Genomic DNA, 14,578 nt, shown 5'->3' with positions numbered 1-14,578 from the left:
CGGGTGTTCTGTTTCATACACCTCGTGCCCGCTTACCAGTTACCACGTATGTAACTTATTTATCCTCGCATGGCGGGGCAACAACAGTCGTTATAACACGCGTGTTCTGTTTCATACACCTCGTGCCCGCTTACAAGTTACCACGTATGTAACTTATTTATCCTCGCATGTTGGGGCAACGGCAGTCGTCATAACATTGATGTTCTGTTTCATACACCTCGTGCCCGCTTATGAATTACAATGTTTGTAACTTTGTAGGTAGATACTTTTTAGATTTTTTTTTAATATAAGTAAGGTACCTAGTAACATATGGGGTGGTAAGGTATAATTAAAGTTACATAGTAGCGTGCTTGTATTGTCATATAACCCCACCCATGTAGTAACACTATATACACGACTCTTATTAAATGGGTGCATTATAAACCACTCGCCTTATACTTGGGATCCTCCGGATGAACGGCCACCCCCGTATCGCCCAACATCGTTTCAATCCTCGTTGTCGCGACAACAAGCTCCTCGTCGCTATTGACGATGGGATATGCAAATGAGATAAGGACTCCGAACTCCACTTTGTGGTCGTAACCAGGGATACTGAGCATTGTGCGTCCCGTGAGTTCTTGCTTGTTTACCTGAGTGAAGATACATAGTGTTTACTATAGAGTTATGCAGTTATAACACTGTGTGTAATACATATACAGTTATTACATATAGTGTATAATATGGGTTAGGGTTAACTTAGTATTTTGTAATATGTTTTGTATAACTGAGTTATGTGTAATAACTTGACAGTAAACATAGGGCAGGTTGTTGCTTGTTTACTTAAGTAAATGTATATAGCATATACTTTATTACTTATAGAGTTATACAGTTATAAAACTGCATGTTGTGTAGCGTGGGGACAAACTAAGCACGAGGTGCTTCTAAATTGAGCAAAGTATGGTTTGTGTATGTAATTTTGTGAGTGATTATTTTTGTATGGCTAACAATTTAGACAACCCATTAGTGACCACTGGGTTGGAGCAATTATAAAAAAGTTTCTTGCCTCAGGACACATACATCTATCAGTATCGAATAAATATAATAAACCATTGGGACAATGACTCAAAACTGATGTTTGGGCCCCTTGGGGTAGCTTAGGCTTGCCAGTAAACATGAGGTGTTATTAAAGACTTGGCAACAAGCATAAGGTCTTAGGTGTAAGTAACTGTACAGTTAGCATGAGATATGTGTTATAACTGGACAGTGAGTATGAGGCGTTATAACTTTACACTTGAGCATAAGATGCGATTATAAATGACAGTAAGGATATGCGTCTTTTAATTACAACTCGACAGCGAGCATAAGGTACCTCAATATCGGAAATAGCAGACTTGAGCGTGCACGACCAATTAACCAATCGATTGCTTCGAAATATCGTTCCTTTATCGTGTAAGCGAACGAATGCTTCTTGAACGACGCGGCACAACTTTTCGCTCATCGTGAAAAACTCACGATCCCAATCTAAAGATGAACCGAGCTTACGAAGCTGGAAGAGAATCCTGTTGCCTTTTCTGTGGTAAAGTGATGGTAATGTACAGTTAAGTTAGGATAGGATACTTTGATGTTTATCCTCTGGGTGGGAAACCAAGGGGTTTAATACGCGGGTGTTGTACACCATACATGGTGGCTTCATACACCTAATGCTTACCATCAATTTAAGTATTACACAACAATGCCCCCTTTCATACAAACAAACCCTCTATGACATCACAACTCACTCATTCTTCCATTTCCAAACTTCTTTAATAAAACCCTCCCTTCCAATATCATGACGAGACAACTTCTGTTCGCGCCATAACTTTTTCTCCACAACGACTTGTGTAGCAATACCTGCATGGTCGGTGCCAGGGTTCCATAACACGGTCTTGCCTTTCATTCGGTTCCATCTGAAACAATGACAAAACTTCAGATGAATGTGAATTATTATATAGTAGGGTGGGAAGACGGGACACCTTTAAATATACAAACACCCTGATTGTGTTTTAAACAATTAACAACGGTCTATGGGAGTTGCAAGAATTTGTTTTATAATTATTTGAATTTTTTTTGTTTATTACCAAATGGGACGGGAAAATAGAATAAAAGGGTGTCCCATCTTTCTCCAAACAAAAAATTGCAAAACGTGTCCTAAAATGTTCAGTTCCGAGCGTTTTTACCAAATGATAAATTATTTTTCTGTATGGCTGACAAATTGGGCAGAGGTGGTGATTTCATCGGGCTTCTTTTTCTTTCCACAAACAAACACGCCCTCAATGGTGGCAGTACTTTTTTTAAATAGTATAAATATAACATCATATAAGATATACTGATATACTACCATTATGACATCACATTTTACAACTATGACATCACATTTTACAACTATGACATCACATTTTACAACTATGACATCACATTTTACAATTATGACACTACACACCTTGTTAATACATCTTCCACAGTATTAGTCAATGCATGGCCAAGATGGAGGCTTCCTGTAACATTGGGAGGGGGTAGGCAGATCATGAAGGTGCCTTTAGGATTTTCTTCATGGGCAGATTTACGCTAGGGGGAGGGAATATGTTTATGATGTGTTTATATTGAATAAGGCTAATGTTATTCATGTAATAGGTTGCGGTAATTGCCTTTTCCCCATTTATGAGTAACTTTTTTGGTGATTGTTTTTTGTATTGTAGAGAATTCAGTTGACTAAGTTTCTGTGCATTACTTATTACAGAAAATGGTTGGTCAAAATTTATCGACTAAAATTCTAGTCTAAAAAAGGAAAAATCTAATTTAGGTGGCGACTAGTTTAGCCAAGAATGCCATTTATGGTATTTAAAGTTGACCCACGTTTACCACAATCCATATAATACGACAATGGCATTGATGTATTACCACTTACCCCATACTCAGGCTTGAAGAATCCCATCTTTTCCCACCAAGAATACCAAGCTGCTTCTACATATTGTGGACTGTAACTGTCCGGTAGTGGACCTATGGGTGGAAACAATATATTAAATAATTATTATAATTTAAAGTTAAAAAAAGCTTGAACAACTTTTGTAACTGGCAGAGGTTCTGTGTGTTGCGTTGGATAAAACAATACATTGATTACATAAATGTATCAATAAATATACTTAACCTTGCATTGTTTATTTAATGCGAGTTTAAATACTTAAACAACTAAATACTTATTTAATAATTAAACTTTAAAAAAAATGCAAAATATGATTGAATCTCAAAACGTAGAGTCCGTAGCATTTTAACTAAATATGAAATGTGATACAGTTACATTCTTCTATTTAAACTATGAATAAATATTCGTTCAATAAATTTATATTGCTTAAATTAAAAATTACAAGTTTAATATAAGTAATATCAATTTTCCGCCTGCATATAAAACAATTTGATAAGATTTCTATGTATTTATACAATTTCTATGTATTTACAAGATTTCTATGTATTACCTGATACATCCTTCTTTTCACCGGGTGGAGTATTTTTCTCATACTTTATTATAGTTGCCTTCTTCTCAGACTTTTCAGCTGGCTTGGGTTTTGGCTTTTTGCCCTGTAGTTTATTAAATAGTTTAAAAATAAATTTAAGCAATACCAATGTATATTTAAGCAATACCAATGTATAGTGTATAGGTGTTCTGTTTCATACACCTCGTGGTCATTTGCGAGTTACTGCGTATGTAACTTATTTATCCTCGCATGACAATCGTTATAACACCAGTGTTCTGTTACACAATGTACGTAACTTGGTGGGTGATTCATGTTAACTTTATAGATTTATTTATGGCTGACGATTTAGACAACCCATAAATGACCACTTGCCCTGAACACATACGCCCACAATGGTAGCATCATCGAGCCTTGAATCCATTACCTCTGGGTTAGAAGTGGGCACGCTAACCACTGTACCACAGTAGGATATGATAAAACCATCATTTTAAAGCCCTTGTCGCCTAGCTTTGGGAAAGCGATAGGCTCCAAAAACTGGTGAGATCCATGCGGTAGCACCCCGGGTGTTGGGGTAATGGGCCAATCCTGGCCTAAATCTTAGGTTCCATGGCATGCTTCACTGTAGGGCCCCACCCATATAGAATAGAATGTGCATATACAATGTTGGGGTAATAAGCAAATCCTGGTCTAAATCCTAAGACCAATGGCATACCACGCCGCGGGACCTCACCCACATACAATAGTAAACCATCACCCACGTCTTTAGCTTGACTTTGTTCTTGTGCTTTTTTATTCTTAGCAAGAAACTTTTCCATTTTTTCTCTTTTTTTTGCCTCCTTTTTCAACTGAGCTTCAGTCTTTGGCTTCTCTCCTTTTCCCTCACTCTCTTTTGCACTGCTGGAGAATTAAGTAGAAACTGTTTGTTGTATATAAACATATATATCCTTTAAGAGCTACTATTTATTGTTGTAACCGACAAGCAGTTACATCAAGCCAAAGCCTCAAATTAAAATAACACGCCAAAACATTTATTCCCGTGCACGCACTCTAGAAAGCAGCTGTAGGGCGAACATAAATTATGGCACCGCAGCAGCACGAAAATCCAACACACGAACGGAATATTTGTTGCAGCAAGAGTTTTTTAAATACTGAAGCCACACAGTTGGCACGCTATGAGGCTTATTCAAATAGAAAATAAAACGGTTAGATAAGAACTTAAAACGACTAACAACCAAAGAATAAGAACCTACCGCTACACAGCTAACACTGAAATGAACTAAAAAGACGAGCGCATGGCCAGACGAAACACAAGAAAACCAAGGAATGTAAATTGCAATTAACGGGGAATGTAAGACGCGCGCCGGCATCCGCAACGACTAACTTTAAGGAAATTTAGAAATGACGCTGTAGTTTACACACCGGCCCCAAAATGACATGTCCACATTCATTTTCTATAAATATAACGACAGCGTCACCGAGCGGGTGAGGAATTCGCTGAGATGTCCTGAAATAGCAGTGCTTTGCACTTACTAACGTATTCGTTGCCCCATTTGTTTTGAAGTCAACGGTGGACGGGATGTAGGATATTCAGACTGGGCCATATTGGTGGTTTGCTACACGTCGCCGAATTAAAGCCTAACCAGTTTCTTAGTCGTGCAGATGGTGGGCGAACTTAAACATAGTGTAAACAAAAAACGTTTATACAATTACAATGTGGTACATAAAATGTCCGTACAACGAGTAAATCTCGTCGTCGCCTGAGTCACGCTGACTCTAACAAGCAAAGCTTGCGAATGTCCCGAATGAACATCGATTTCTCCGTCCGTACTTTAACTCTTCGAATAGCTCCTTCTCCATCGGGGAATACTTCGACCACTCGAGCTTTCGGCCATTCACCTCGTTTCGTCCCTTCGGTCACCATTAAAACAATATCTCCAACCGCGAAATTTCTCACGGGCTGCAACCACTTCTGTCTTAACTGCAGTAATGGGAGATATGATTTCGTCCATTGGTCCCAGAATCTATCTGCGAGATACTGCACCGCCTTCCAGGATTTTCGGTAGCCATCTCCTTTCATGAACACCCCGGGCGAGTACGATGGAGCGATAACTCCTGTTAGAATCGAATTTGGTGTCAGGGCGTTGAGGTCTCTTGGATCGTCGGATACCGCAGTCAACGGGCGGCTATTAAGAATGTATTCTATCTCCGCCATGTAGGTTTGTAACGAATCATCGCTCATTGTTCTCTCCCATGACAGTTGCCGCAGTATCTTTCTTATCGAACGAATCATCCGCTCCCATACACCTCCTTGATGACTCGCATGGGGCGGATTGAAGTGCCACTGGATCCCTCGCTGCGATAGTGATTGGTCGATCTGTCTGATGTTCCAATTTTGAATGTTCGTTCTTAATTCCTTTTCTGCTCCCACGAAGTTTAAACCGTTGTCGCTGTACATGTGCTTTACAGCGAATCCACGTCGACAAAGAAATCGACGCAATGCATGAATGAACGCCATCGTATCCAGGGAATGTGCAACTTCGAGGTGTATTGCACGTGAGGCCAAACAGGTGAAAACGCATACATAGCGCTTCACATGGCTGCGGCCAATCTTCACCATCAATGGTCCCATGTAGTCAACACCAGAATGGGTGAAGACGGGATTGCCCGGCGTTAATCGACATGACGGTAATGGTGCCATAACCTGCTCGCCCACTTTTGCTTTCCAAAAGCGACATGACCGACAAGATTTTAAATAATAACGAACACTAGACAACCCTCGCACAATCCAAAAACGTTCTCGAACAGCAGACAAAACATGTTGCGGACCGGAGTGACCAACAATATCGTGATAAAAATGAATAACAAGTGACGTAACAGCGTGACGACTCGGCAAAATAATAGGATGTCTCGTATCTTCCTCAAACGACGAATACGACAAGCGTCCCCCAACTCGCAAAATACCTTTAACCAAAATGGGACGCAACTTAAACAAAACACGACGCCCCCTACCGATTGCAATCCTACCACAATCCGCTCGCAAGGCAGCTGTGCAATCTGAATGATCGACCAATGACGTCATAACATCGACAAAGGCTTCTGCCTGAACCAACTTAACAATATCCATAGTAGCGGCGCGCAACTCATCAACCGACAACGGACCTCTTAACCATTCGTGGGCCGACGACAAACCATGACATAACCGATGACTTAAATAAAACTTAAAACGAGCGAGCCAAACGAACGAACGCTGCAAACGCGTCAACGATGAAAACCGAGATAATAACTTAAGCAATGGCGTCGTAACTGAAATAACGGCGGCGTGACTCTGCGTTTCCTTTTTCACTTCTGGATCAGAGTCTGGAATTGTTGGCAGCGAGGAGGGCCGAACTGGCCACGAATCTTCGGATTGGTGCAAAAATGATGGCCCATTGATCCACACATTGACTTGCTCCCCCGTTGCTTTGTCTGGCATTAATCCCCGAGAAGCTGCATCTGCCGGGTTGCGTTTTGAATCGACATGTCTCCACTGTTTCGAATCGGATAATTCATGTATAACGATCAGTCGATTAGCCACGAACCGTTGAAATCTTCTCGTAGTATTGAAAATGTATTGTAACGCAGACGTGGAGTCTGTCCATAAAATGATTCTGTTGACTTGGTGTTGAGACTCCTCTACAATTTGTCTCACCAGCTTTACCCCGACCACGCACGCACACAATTCCAACCGCGGAATCGTAACAACTTTCAGCGGAGCCACGCGCGACTTTCCCATAACAAACGAACAAGTAATATCACCGGCATTGGAAACAACACGGACATAACAAACCGCGCCGTAGCCTAACTCGCTTGCGTCGCAAAAACAATGTAGCTCAACCGACCGATTAGTATTGGACAGACCCAACCACCTCGGAACTCTGATTGATTCCAAATCTTTAAGGTCTTGCACCCACTTGAACCACTTGTCTTCTTGGTGTTGCGGTATTGGCTGATCCCATCCGATTCCATCTTCGCATAGCTGTTGCATAATTCTCTTCACCGGAAGAAGGAATGGCTGAACGAATCCAAGAGGATCAAACACCTGGCTTGCCATTGAAAGCAGGCCTCTTCGAGTAGCCGGCTTCTCTTTCACGTTTACCTTTACCTCGAACGCATCTGTTTGCGTGTTCCAAAATATCCCAAGCGTTTTGTCTGTCGGTAGACAGGCCACGTTTAAAGTCTTCCAGCATGGCGACAGCTCACTTTGGTTTAACTTGTCCATCACGTACCGACTGCTGCTCAAATACTTCGTTAGCTTGAACCCTCCACTTGATAACAGTTCGTCCAACTCGTGAATTAAGGAAAGCGCCTGTTCTTCAGTTTCTACAGACTTCAGCAAATCGTCCACGTAGAAATTTTTCATGACTGATGCGACAGCCTCTTCACTCACTCCGGGGATATTGTCCTTCGCCGTCCGTCTCAGAGCAAATGAAGCACAACTCGGAGAAGACGTGGCACCGAATATATGCACAGTCATACGGTAGCTTAACGGCTGTTTCGTGTAATCCCCGTTTTCCCACCATAGGAAACGAAATGCGTCGCAATCGTTGGAGTCAACGTACACTTGGTGGAACATAGCCTTGATGTCCCCTGTGAATGCAATCTTGTATTTCCTGAAGCGAACCAACGTTCCAACAATACTGTTTGTTAGATCAGGCCCGGATAACAGGTTTTCATTCAGTGAAGTCCCTCGATACTTCGCCGCGCAGTCAAACACAATGCGGAATTTTCCCGTTGTTGCATGGTGCGGTACGTACCACGTTCTCCCTGGAATCCCACGCTCACAATCCATGGGTACCACAACGGCATACCCACTTGAAAGGTACTCGTTCATTTTCAAATTATACATATGATGAAGTCTCGGGTCGCGAACAAACCTCTTCTTTAGACTCATCAGTCGCTTTAGCGCCATCTCCCGACTATCAGGTAAAACCCGTTCCTCGTCCTTCCAAGGTAACGCGACTTGGTAGTGACCACGAACTTTCGTAACGGAAGCTTCCATCTTCTCAAGGGCTTTTTTATCTTCCACGGACATTGGGCGGGCTGGATCATTGTATTCAGAAAAATCTTGATTGAACATTTGTTTCATTTGCTGATGTAACGTCTCCATCGTGCAACACGCATTGTAAGTGTGACGAGCCTCAGATGTACTTGCTGCAGGAAGGAAACGCTCAGGACCAACGAGCGCCCAACCTAGCGCGGTTCGAACGGCGTTTGGTTCATCGTCTCCGCCTATTCGCTGTTCAACGACACAGTGAGCGGATTTGCAACCGGCCCCAATGAGCAACTCCACGCGACGATCAGGATCAGGAAATTCCAGACCTTTCAAATGCTCGTACCTGTCGACAACCTCGTTGCATGGAATGCTGGATTCTAATGACGGCAGCTGCGATACCGCGAACACACTTGGTATAAACACGTCACTATCTTCGTATATACCGCGAATAGACAACGAAACTAAGCGACTTAACTCTCGACCGCCACCGAACAAGCATTTTACGTCTAAAGGTACTGGCGAACCACGCAAACCTAAACGTCGCATCAAACTCGTGGTACAATAAGTGCTATCAGAACCCTCGTCAAGGAATGCATAAGTCCTGTGAGGATTGGCTTTGTCTTCTCCCCACACGAACACTGGAACTACCTTGAGACGAACTCTTTGAGTGGAAGGGATGAATTCACCAACGCACGAAGTTGTAGGTCGATTTCGTATCTGCTCTTGCTTACCAGGAAAGCGTTCAATCGGCGAACTATCTCGTCTCATTGGATGAAGCGTAGTATGATGTCTGGCCCCACAGCGGAAACATCGTTGAGGACAATTGCAGTTCCTCGCAGTGTGACTTTTCCCCAAGCAGTTAAAGCATAACTTCTTCGACTCTACCATGGCCCAACGATCATCGGTTCTTCGCTGCAGGTATGCGGAACAACGCATGCTTTGATGATCGTCACCACAGAAGTGACAGCGCTGCCTCACTTCCATCTTTCGCTTCTCAACAGTCAACGGTTTCGCTGGAGCCGATACCACAGTATGTGTGACCGCATTGCCTACTCTTGGACGTACCTTAGACAGGACTCTTCCTAGAGCATTTGTGGAGGATTTCACTTTATCCCGGATGAATTGCTCGATTTGCGAAAACTTCACTTGCCCACCAGCGTTAAGATAAACAGCCAGCCTGTCGTTCAGTTGCGATTGAAGATGGCGCGGTAAACGTTCGAACAGAGCCTCAGTTGTCTGGTAAGTGTCTAAATCAGTTGCGTAACCATGCTCGGTCAAAATTATGCGACTGTTGACGAGAGATGTTAGAAAATCGCTTAGTCCATCCTCAGTATCTCGCACTTGCGGACCTTTGGTAATTGTATCCAGGTGAGCCCTAACGACCATATGTCGTTGACCAAATCGACTTCGTAGTAAGTCCAGGGCTTCTTCGAGCCCACGTTCTGCTGGAGTGATTAGAGAACATGACTGGATCATTTTTCGCGCTCTGCCCTCGCAGGAATTTATCAACTGACGCAACTGCATCGCAGGTTCTCTCACCTGATGAGCCACCGTTTCCTCGAACGTCTTAACGAACTCGAAGTAGTGAAGTGGACTGCCGTCAAACTTCTCACGCCGACCATGAGTCAATACGATACCTTGCTTTATGACCGCCTGTACACCTTGTATGGCCTCCACCAACGTTGATAACGTCGCATTATTCGTCGAAGGTGTGGTATCTTGTGGTGCCGCGTGTCTGACCTGTTCAGATTCAATACCTGGTGGTGTCTCATTCGCCACTCTTAGAACATCGTGTTGGACTGGAACGTTCGAAATGTTCTCCCGAAGCCAAGTTTCTACGTGACGGGTCCCAACATCGCAAACACTACTTGCATCGGAAGCATCGTCAGCCTGTCTACGCAACACTTTTGCTTTGAGCATTTCCCTCTCCATAGACAACCTTTTCTCTCGAAGATCGAGCTCCGCTCGCTCGTAATCTAACTTCGCTTCTTCTTCAAGCTGCTGCGCCTCGTGAAGCAGTGAGGCGCGTCCAGAACGCTTCGAGCTTGCAACCGATGGTGCTTTAGCCGGAGACGTAGATGTAGTAGGGGGAAGGGGAGTCAACCCTGCACATCGTGTGACATAGGAAGTACAGATTCTCTCCATGCGCACCTGTTTACCACGCACATCATCGGATTTCGCTTTGGCTTCATTTCGCAGCGAATCGTACTCTTCTCCTCTCGGCACAAATCTTGCAGTTTCATCATAATACGCCGTACACTTGTCTGCAGCGGCATCAAAGAATGCCTTCTTCTCTAACACTTCATAGTAATTGGATGGATCCTCCATGAGATGTTCTAGTTGGCCTTCCAACTTTGTGACGTTTGCCTTCAAACCACCCGCACTGCGAATCCTTCGTTTAATATCCCACGTGACATCTTCTCGATACATGTCTACGTCACCGCCTACACTAGAAACACCACGTGGTCCCCGAAACGCCATATAGACCGTAAATACGCAAAACTAAAGTAAACAAACAAACGAAAGCGCCAACTGTAAACTGCAAAAGTCGATCCGAAACCTCCGTACTAACTTCTACCCCGAATAATCGACAATTAACAGCGCAGCTATTTAAAAAATACAATGTAACCGACAAGCAGTTACATCAAGCCAAAGCCTCAAATTAAAATAACACGCCAAAACATTTATTCCCATGCACGTACTCTAGAAAGCAGCTGTAGGGCGAACATAAATTATGGCACCGCAGCAGCACGAAAATCCAACACACGAACGGAATATTTGTTGCAGCAAGAGTTTTTTAAATACTGAAGCCACACAGTTGGCACGCTATGAGGCTTATTCAAATAGAAAATAAAACGGTTAGATAAGAACTTAAAACGACTAACAACCAAAGAATAAGAACCTACCGCTACACAGCTAACACTGAAATGAACTAAAAAGACGAGCGCATGGCCAGACGAAACACAAGAAAACCAAGGAATGTAAATTGCAATTAACGGGGAATGTAAGACGCGCGCCGGCATCCGCAACGACTAACTTTAAGGAAATTTAGAAATGACGCTGTAGTTTACAATTGTATATAAATTAGTATATCATTTAAATGAATAGTAAGCAATAACAACAAAGGAAATGATGCAAGCTTATCATCTGTTACTATTATTTATTATGTTGTACTATCTTTAAATGTATGTAGCTTGCAACGCATAAATAACATTATTATTTAGGTTAATATGTCTATAACCAGATTTATATCTGCTTGCTAACTTTTACCTTAAATAACTTTTTTTTTGATAATAAATTAATTTCACTTTTTTTGATAATAATTTGCTTTTATTTTTGATAACTACTTTTAATTTATTTGACAATAAATTATTTTTTATACTTTTTGATAATAAATTACTTTTACGTTCTGTGATAACAAAATCTTTTTACTTTTTTTGATAATAAATTCTTTTTACTGTTTTTTTTTAACAATTGCCCTTTTGTTTATTACAATTAGACCTAACAATACCCTAACAACTCACATTGTGACATCATTCTCCTGCAGAGCGAGTTTCCTAAACGCATCACAACCCCCTTTGTCGTATTTCACCTCGGCCACGCACAACTGCACATCACCATCGCCCCCGGCAACCGCATCGATTGCGTTACGGAATTGCTCCTGATTGACGAGGGTGTTGAACCATCGGGTGGCGCTAACAAATTTCTCCCTCGTTGCTGGGGTCAGGAACTATAGAAATAATATAAAAAGTATGAAAAAATATAAATGACTATAAAATAGAAACAAATCAAATAATAATAAGGTATGAAAATGGTGTTTTTTATATTGTACCAGGTGAATTTAAACTTTTCTTAAAGTAAAGGGTAAAAGAAGAGGTATTAGGTACCAATGTACCATGAATCAGACATTGGGTCAACTCTGGCTTGCCTTGCATATAAAATAGAAAAGGGTATAATAAGTAATAGTAAAAACTTAAATAAAATCATAAAAACATCAATCCTACTTTACAGTGTGCGTAAAGATTAACAAACTTCCGTCTTATATAAACTATAAAACATATATATCTATTTAGTTTATAAACAGAAACCTTAACAACAATTTTACTTTAAGCATATATTTATTAATATGCAATGAAACAAACTTACAAATTTGAATGGAAAATATAAAGCAGCTGCACATGCAACATCGGCTTGTGTTATTCTGTCTCCAACCAAGTACATGTTATATAGAAGGTGTTGATCAAGTATTGCTAAGTATTTCAATACTTCTGCTTGGGCATGGTTCACCTCCTGGGTAGGATAAGGAATATATTGTAAATGAAGGTTACTTGTGGGGCAACGACAGTCGTTATAACACGGGTGTTCTGTTTCATACACCTCATATTCACTTACGAATTACCACATATGTAACTTATTTATCCTCGCATGGCGGGGCAACGACAGTCGTTATAACACTGATGTTTTGTTTCATACACCTCGTGCCCGCTTACAAGTTACCACATATGTAACTTATTTATCCTCGCATGGCGGAGCAATGACAGTCAATATAACAAGGGTGTTCTGTTTCATACGAATCGTGCCCGCATACGAGTTACCACGTATGTAACTCATTTATCCTCTCGTGGCCGCAAAACGACAGTATAACATGGGTGTTATGTTTCCGTTTTATACACCTTGTTCCAGCTTACAAGTTACCTAGTATTTTGTAGTTTATTATTTTTCTGGATTTATAGGCTATATATACTATATTCTGCAAACTGGTTGATTATATACATATAGCCAATAATTTTCAATATGATATAAGCACTACTGTTGCATTGTATGCATGAATGCACTTTGTACGCTAAAAAATATTAGCTTGATTAGAATGCACTTCCATATCTTCAGCACCACAACATAAACATCATATATTCACCTGTTTATTATAATTCCTCAACCCCATATAAGGATATACCCAACAGCACACTCTAGTGTTCAGATCATCAGCGTAACCGATCCACTGCCGGATCTCGGAGTTCTCATTCAGGGTATTCCCCCACAAACACTCCTTCCCAACCAGATAAGAGATTGCGTTCGAATCGGTGAAGGTTGTCCCATCTTTCTCATATCTGTACAATAAACGGTTAAAGTCAAGCAAATTAATGAGTGTCACTATTATAACTGGCAAATATGTCATATACAAATATTTCACAAAAAAATGAATGTTTTGAGCAAGGCTCCCATAAATTAAAATATTCACACAAGTTATATACGTGGTAGCTTATAATTTTCTATGTATTTATTCAGGTAAACACCAACCTAATGCTTTGCTTAGGATCAGTGTTGGGCAGAATCTTCAATGGTTGAGCGGCAAAATTAGCAGCAACTTTAATTTTTAAACAAGAATAATTAAGTTTGCTTCCAGAAAAATAAAGAGCCATCTTGACCTAGAAACATGGACAAAACATATAGTTGGATGCTGTTATAAGCCAAGGCCCAAGTGTAGCCTGTCTTTTTTCTAGCTAGTTGGGTAATTGACCAACCTAGCCCTATATTCCTGAGTGCCCTAGTCTGCAATGCTATAAATGCCCCTACTTATCGAATAGAACACTACAAATGACAATTCTCAAGTCGCAAATCAGCAGGCAAATAAACCTCCCGCACTAGCTCTATTTATATTAGACGATCTCATTTAATATCTAATGCTTATAAAACCGACATTCCGCAATAGTTTAATAATGTTTTATGTTCAAAGTTTACGACCGGCTGATGCAATATTTGGACTTTTCATGCCAATACACCAATTTAGTTGCGCGAGTTTCACAAAGCTACGCAATTCACATGTTACGTTTTGCTTCGTTTAAACGTCTATATTTTAGAGGAAAACAAGAAAAATACTACGTCAAACAGGCAAAACATTTTAACGAAACCCACTATCTCAGTATAAACGTGTGGGTGATTCCCCGTTGTACACGTTTTGAATTCCAGTAAATTTAAATCGATGAAACACTAATGAAAACCTATTAAAATACAACAGAATCAGTGAAATATTACTTAATTATTTTTTAAAACCATTTTA

At 41.1% G+C, this 14,578-nt stretch overlaps 2 protein-coding genes across 3 annotated transcripts in view; both read right to left on the bottom strand.

The window, feature by feature from the left end:
- Positions 1-13,979, bottom strand: part of LOC149725916 (valine--tRNA ligase-like) — a 32,373-nt gene extending 18,394 nt beyond the window's left edge. The window contains exons 1-11 of one of the 2 annotated variants that reach the window (XM_089891661.1): positions 13,819-13,979; positions 13,436-13,628; positions 12,667-12,810; positions 12,045-12,250; positions 4,247-4,385; positions 3,489-3,591; positions 2,924-3,015; positions 2,459-2,583; positions 1,758-1,925; positions 1,349-1,550; positions 432-629 (exon numbers count right to left, since the gene is read on the bottom strand). In XM_089891661.1, coding sequence (XP_089747787.1) covers positions 432-629; positions 1,349-1,550; positions 1,758-1,925; positions 2,459-2,583; positions 2,924-3,015; positions 3,489-3,591; positions 4,247-4,385; positions 12,045-12,250; positions 12,667-12,810; positions 13,436-13,628; positions 13,819-13,940 — 1,692 coding nt within the window. In that variant the 5' untranslated portion in view covers positions 13,941-13,979. The remainder of the gene's footprint in view (positions 1-431; positions 630-1,348; positions 1,551-1,757; positions 1,926-2,458; positions 2,584-2,923; positions 3,016-3,488; positions 3,592-4,246; positions 4,386-12,044; positions 12,251-12,666; positions 12,811-13,435; positions 13,629-13,818) is intronic. The other variant, XM_089891662.1, reaches the window with a different exon arrangement.
- Positions 4,323-11,741, bottom strand: LOC149725917 (uncharacterized). The gene has a single exon (XM_089891646.1). The coding sequence runs from the start codon at positions 10,999-11,001 to the stop codon at positions 5,251-5,253; it is 5,751 nt and encodes a 1,916-aa protein (XP_089747772.1). The 5' UTR covers positions 11,002-11,741; the 3' UTR covers positions 4,323-5,250.
- Positions 13,980-14,578: the final 599 nt, after the last annotated feature.

This window comes from Ciona robusta, chromosome 13, assembly GCF_009617815.1.
Source record: "Ciona robusta chromosome 13, ASM961781v2".
NCBI lineage: Eukaryota > Metazoa > Chordata > Ascidiacea > Phlebobranchia > Cionidae > Ciona > Ciona robusta.
The sequence above is the reverse complement of the archived record's forward strand: the minus strand, read 5'-3'. Positions and strand labels throughout refer to the sequence as shown.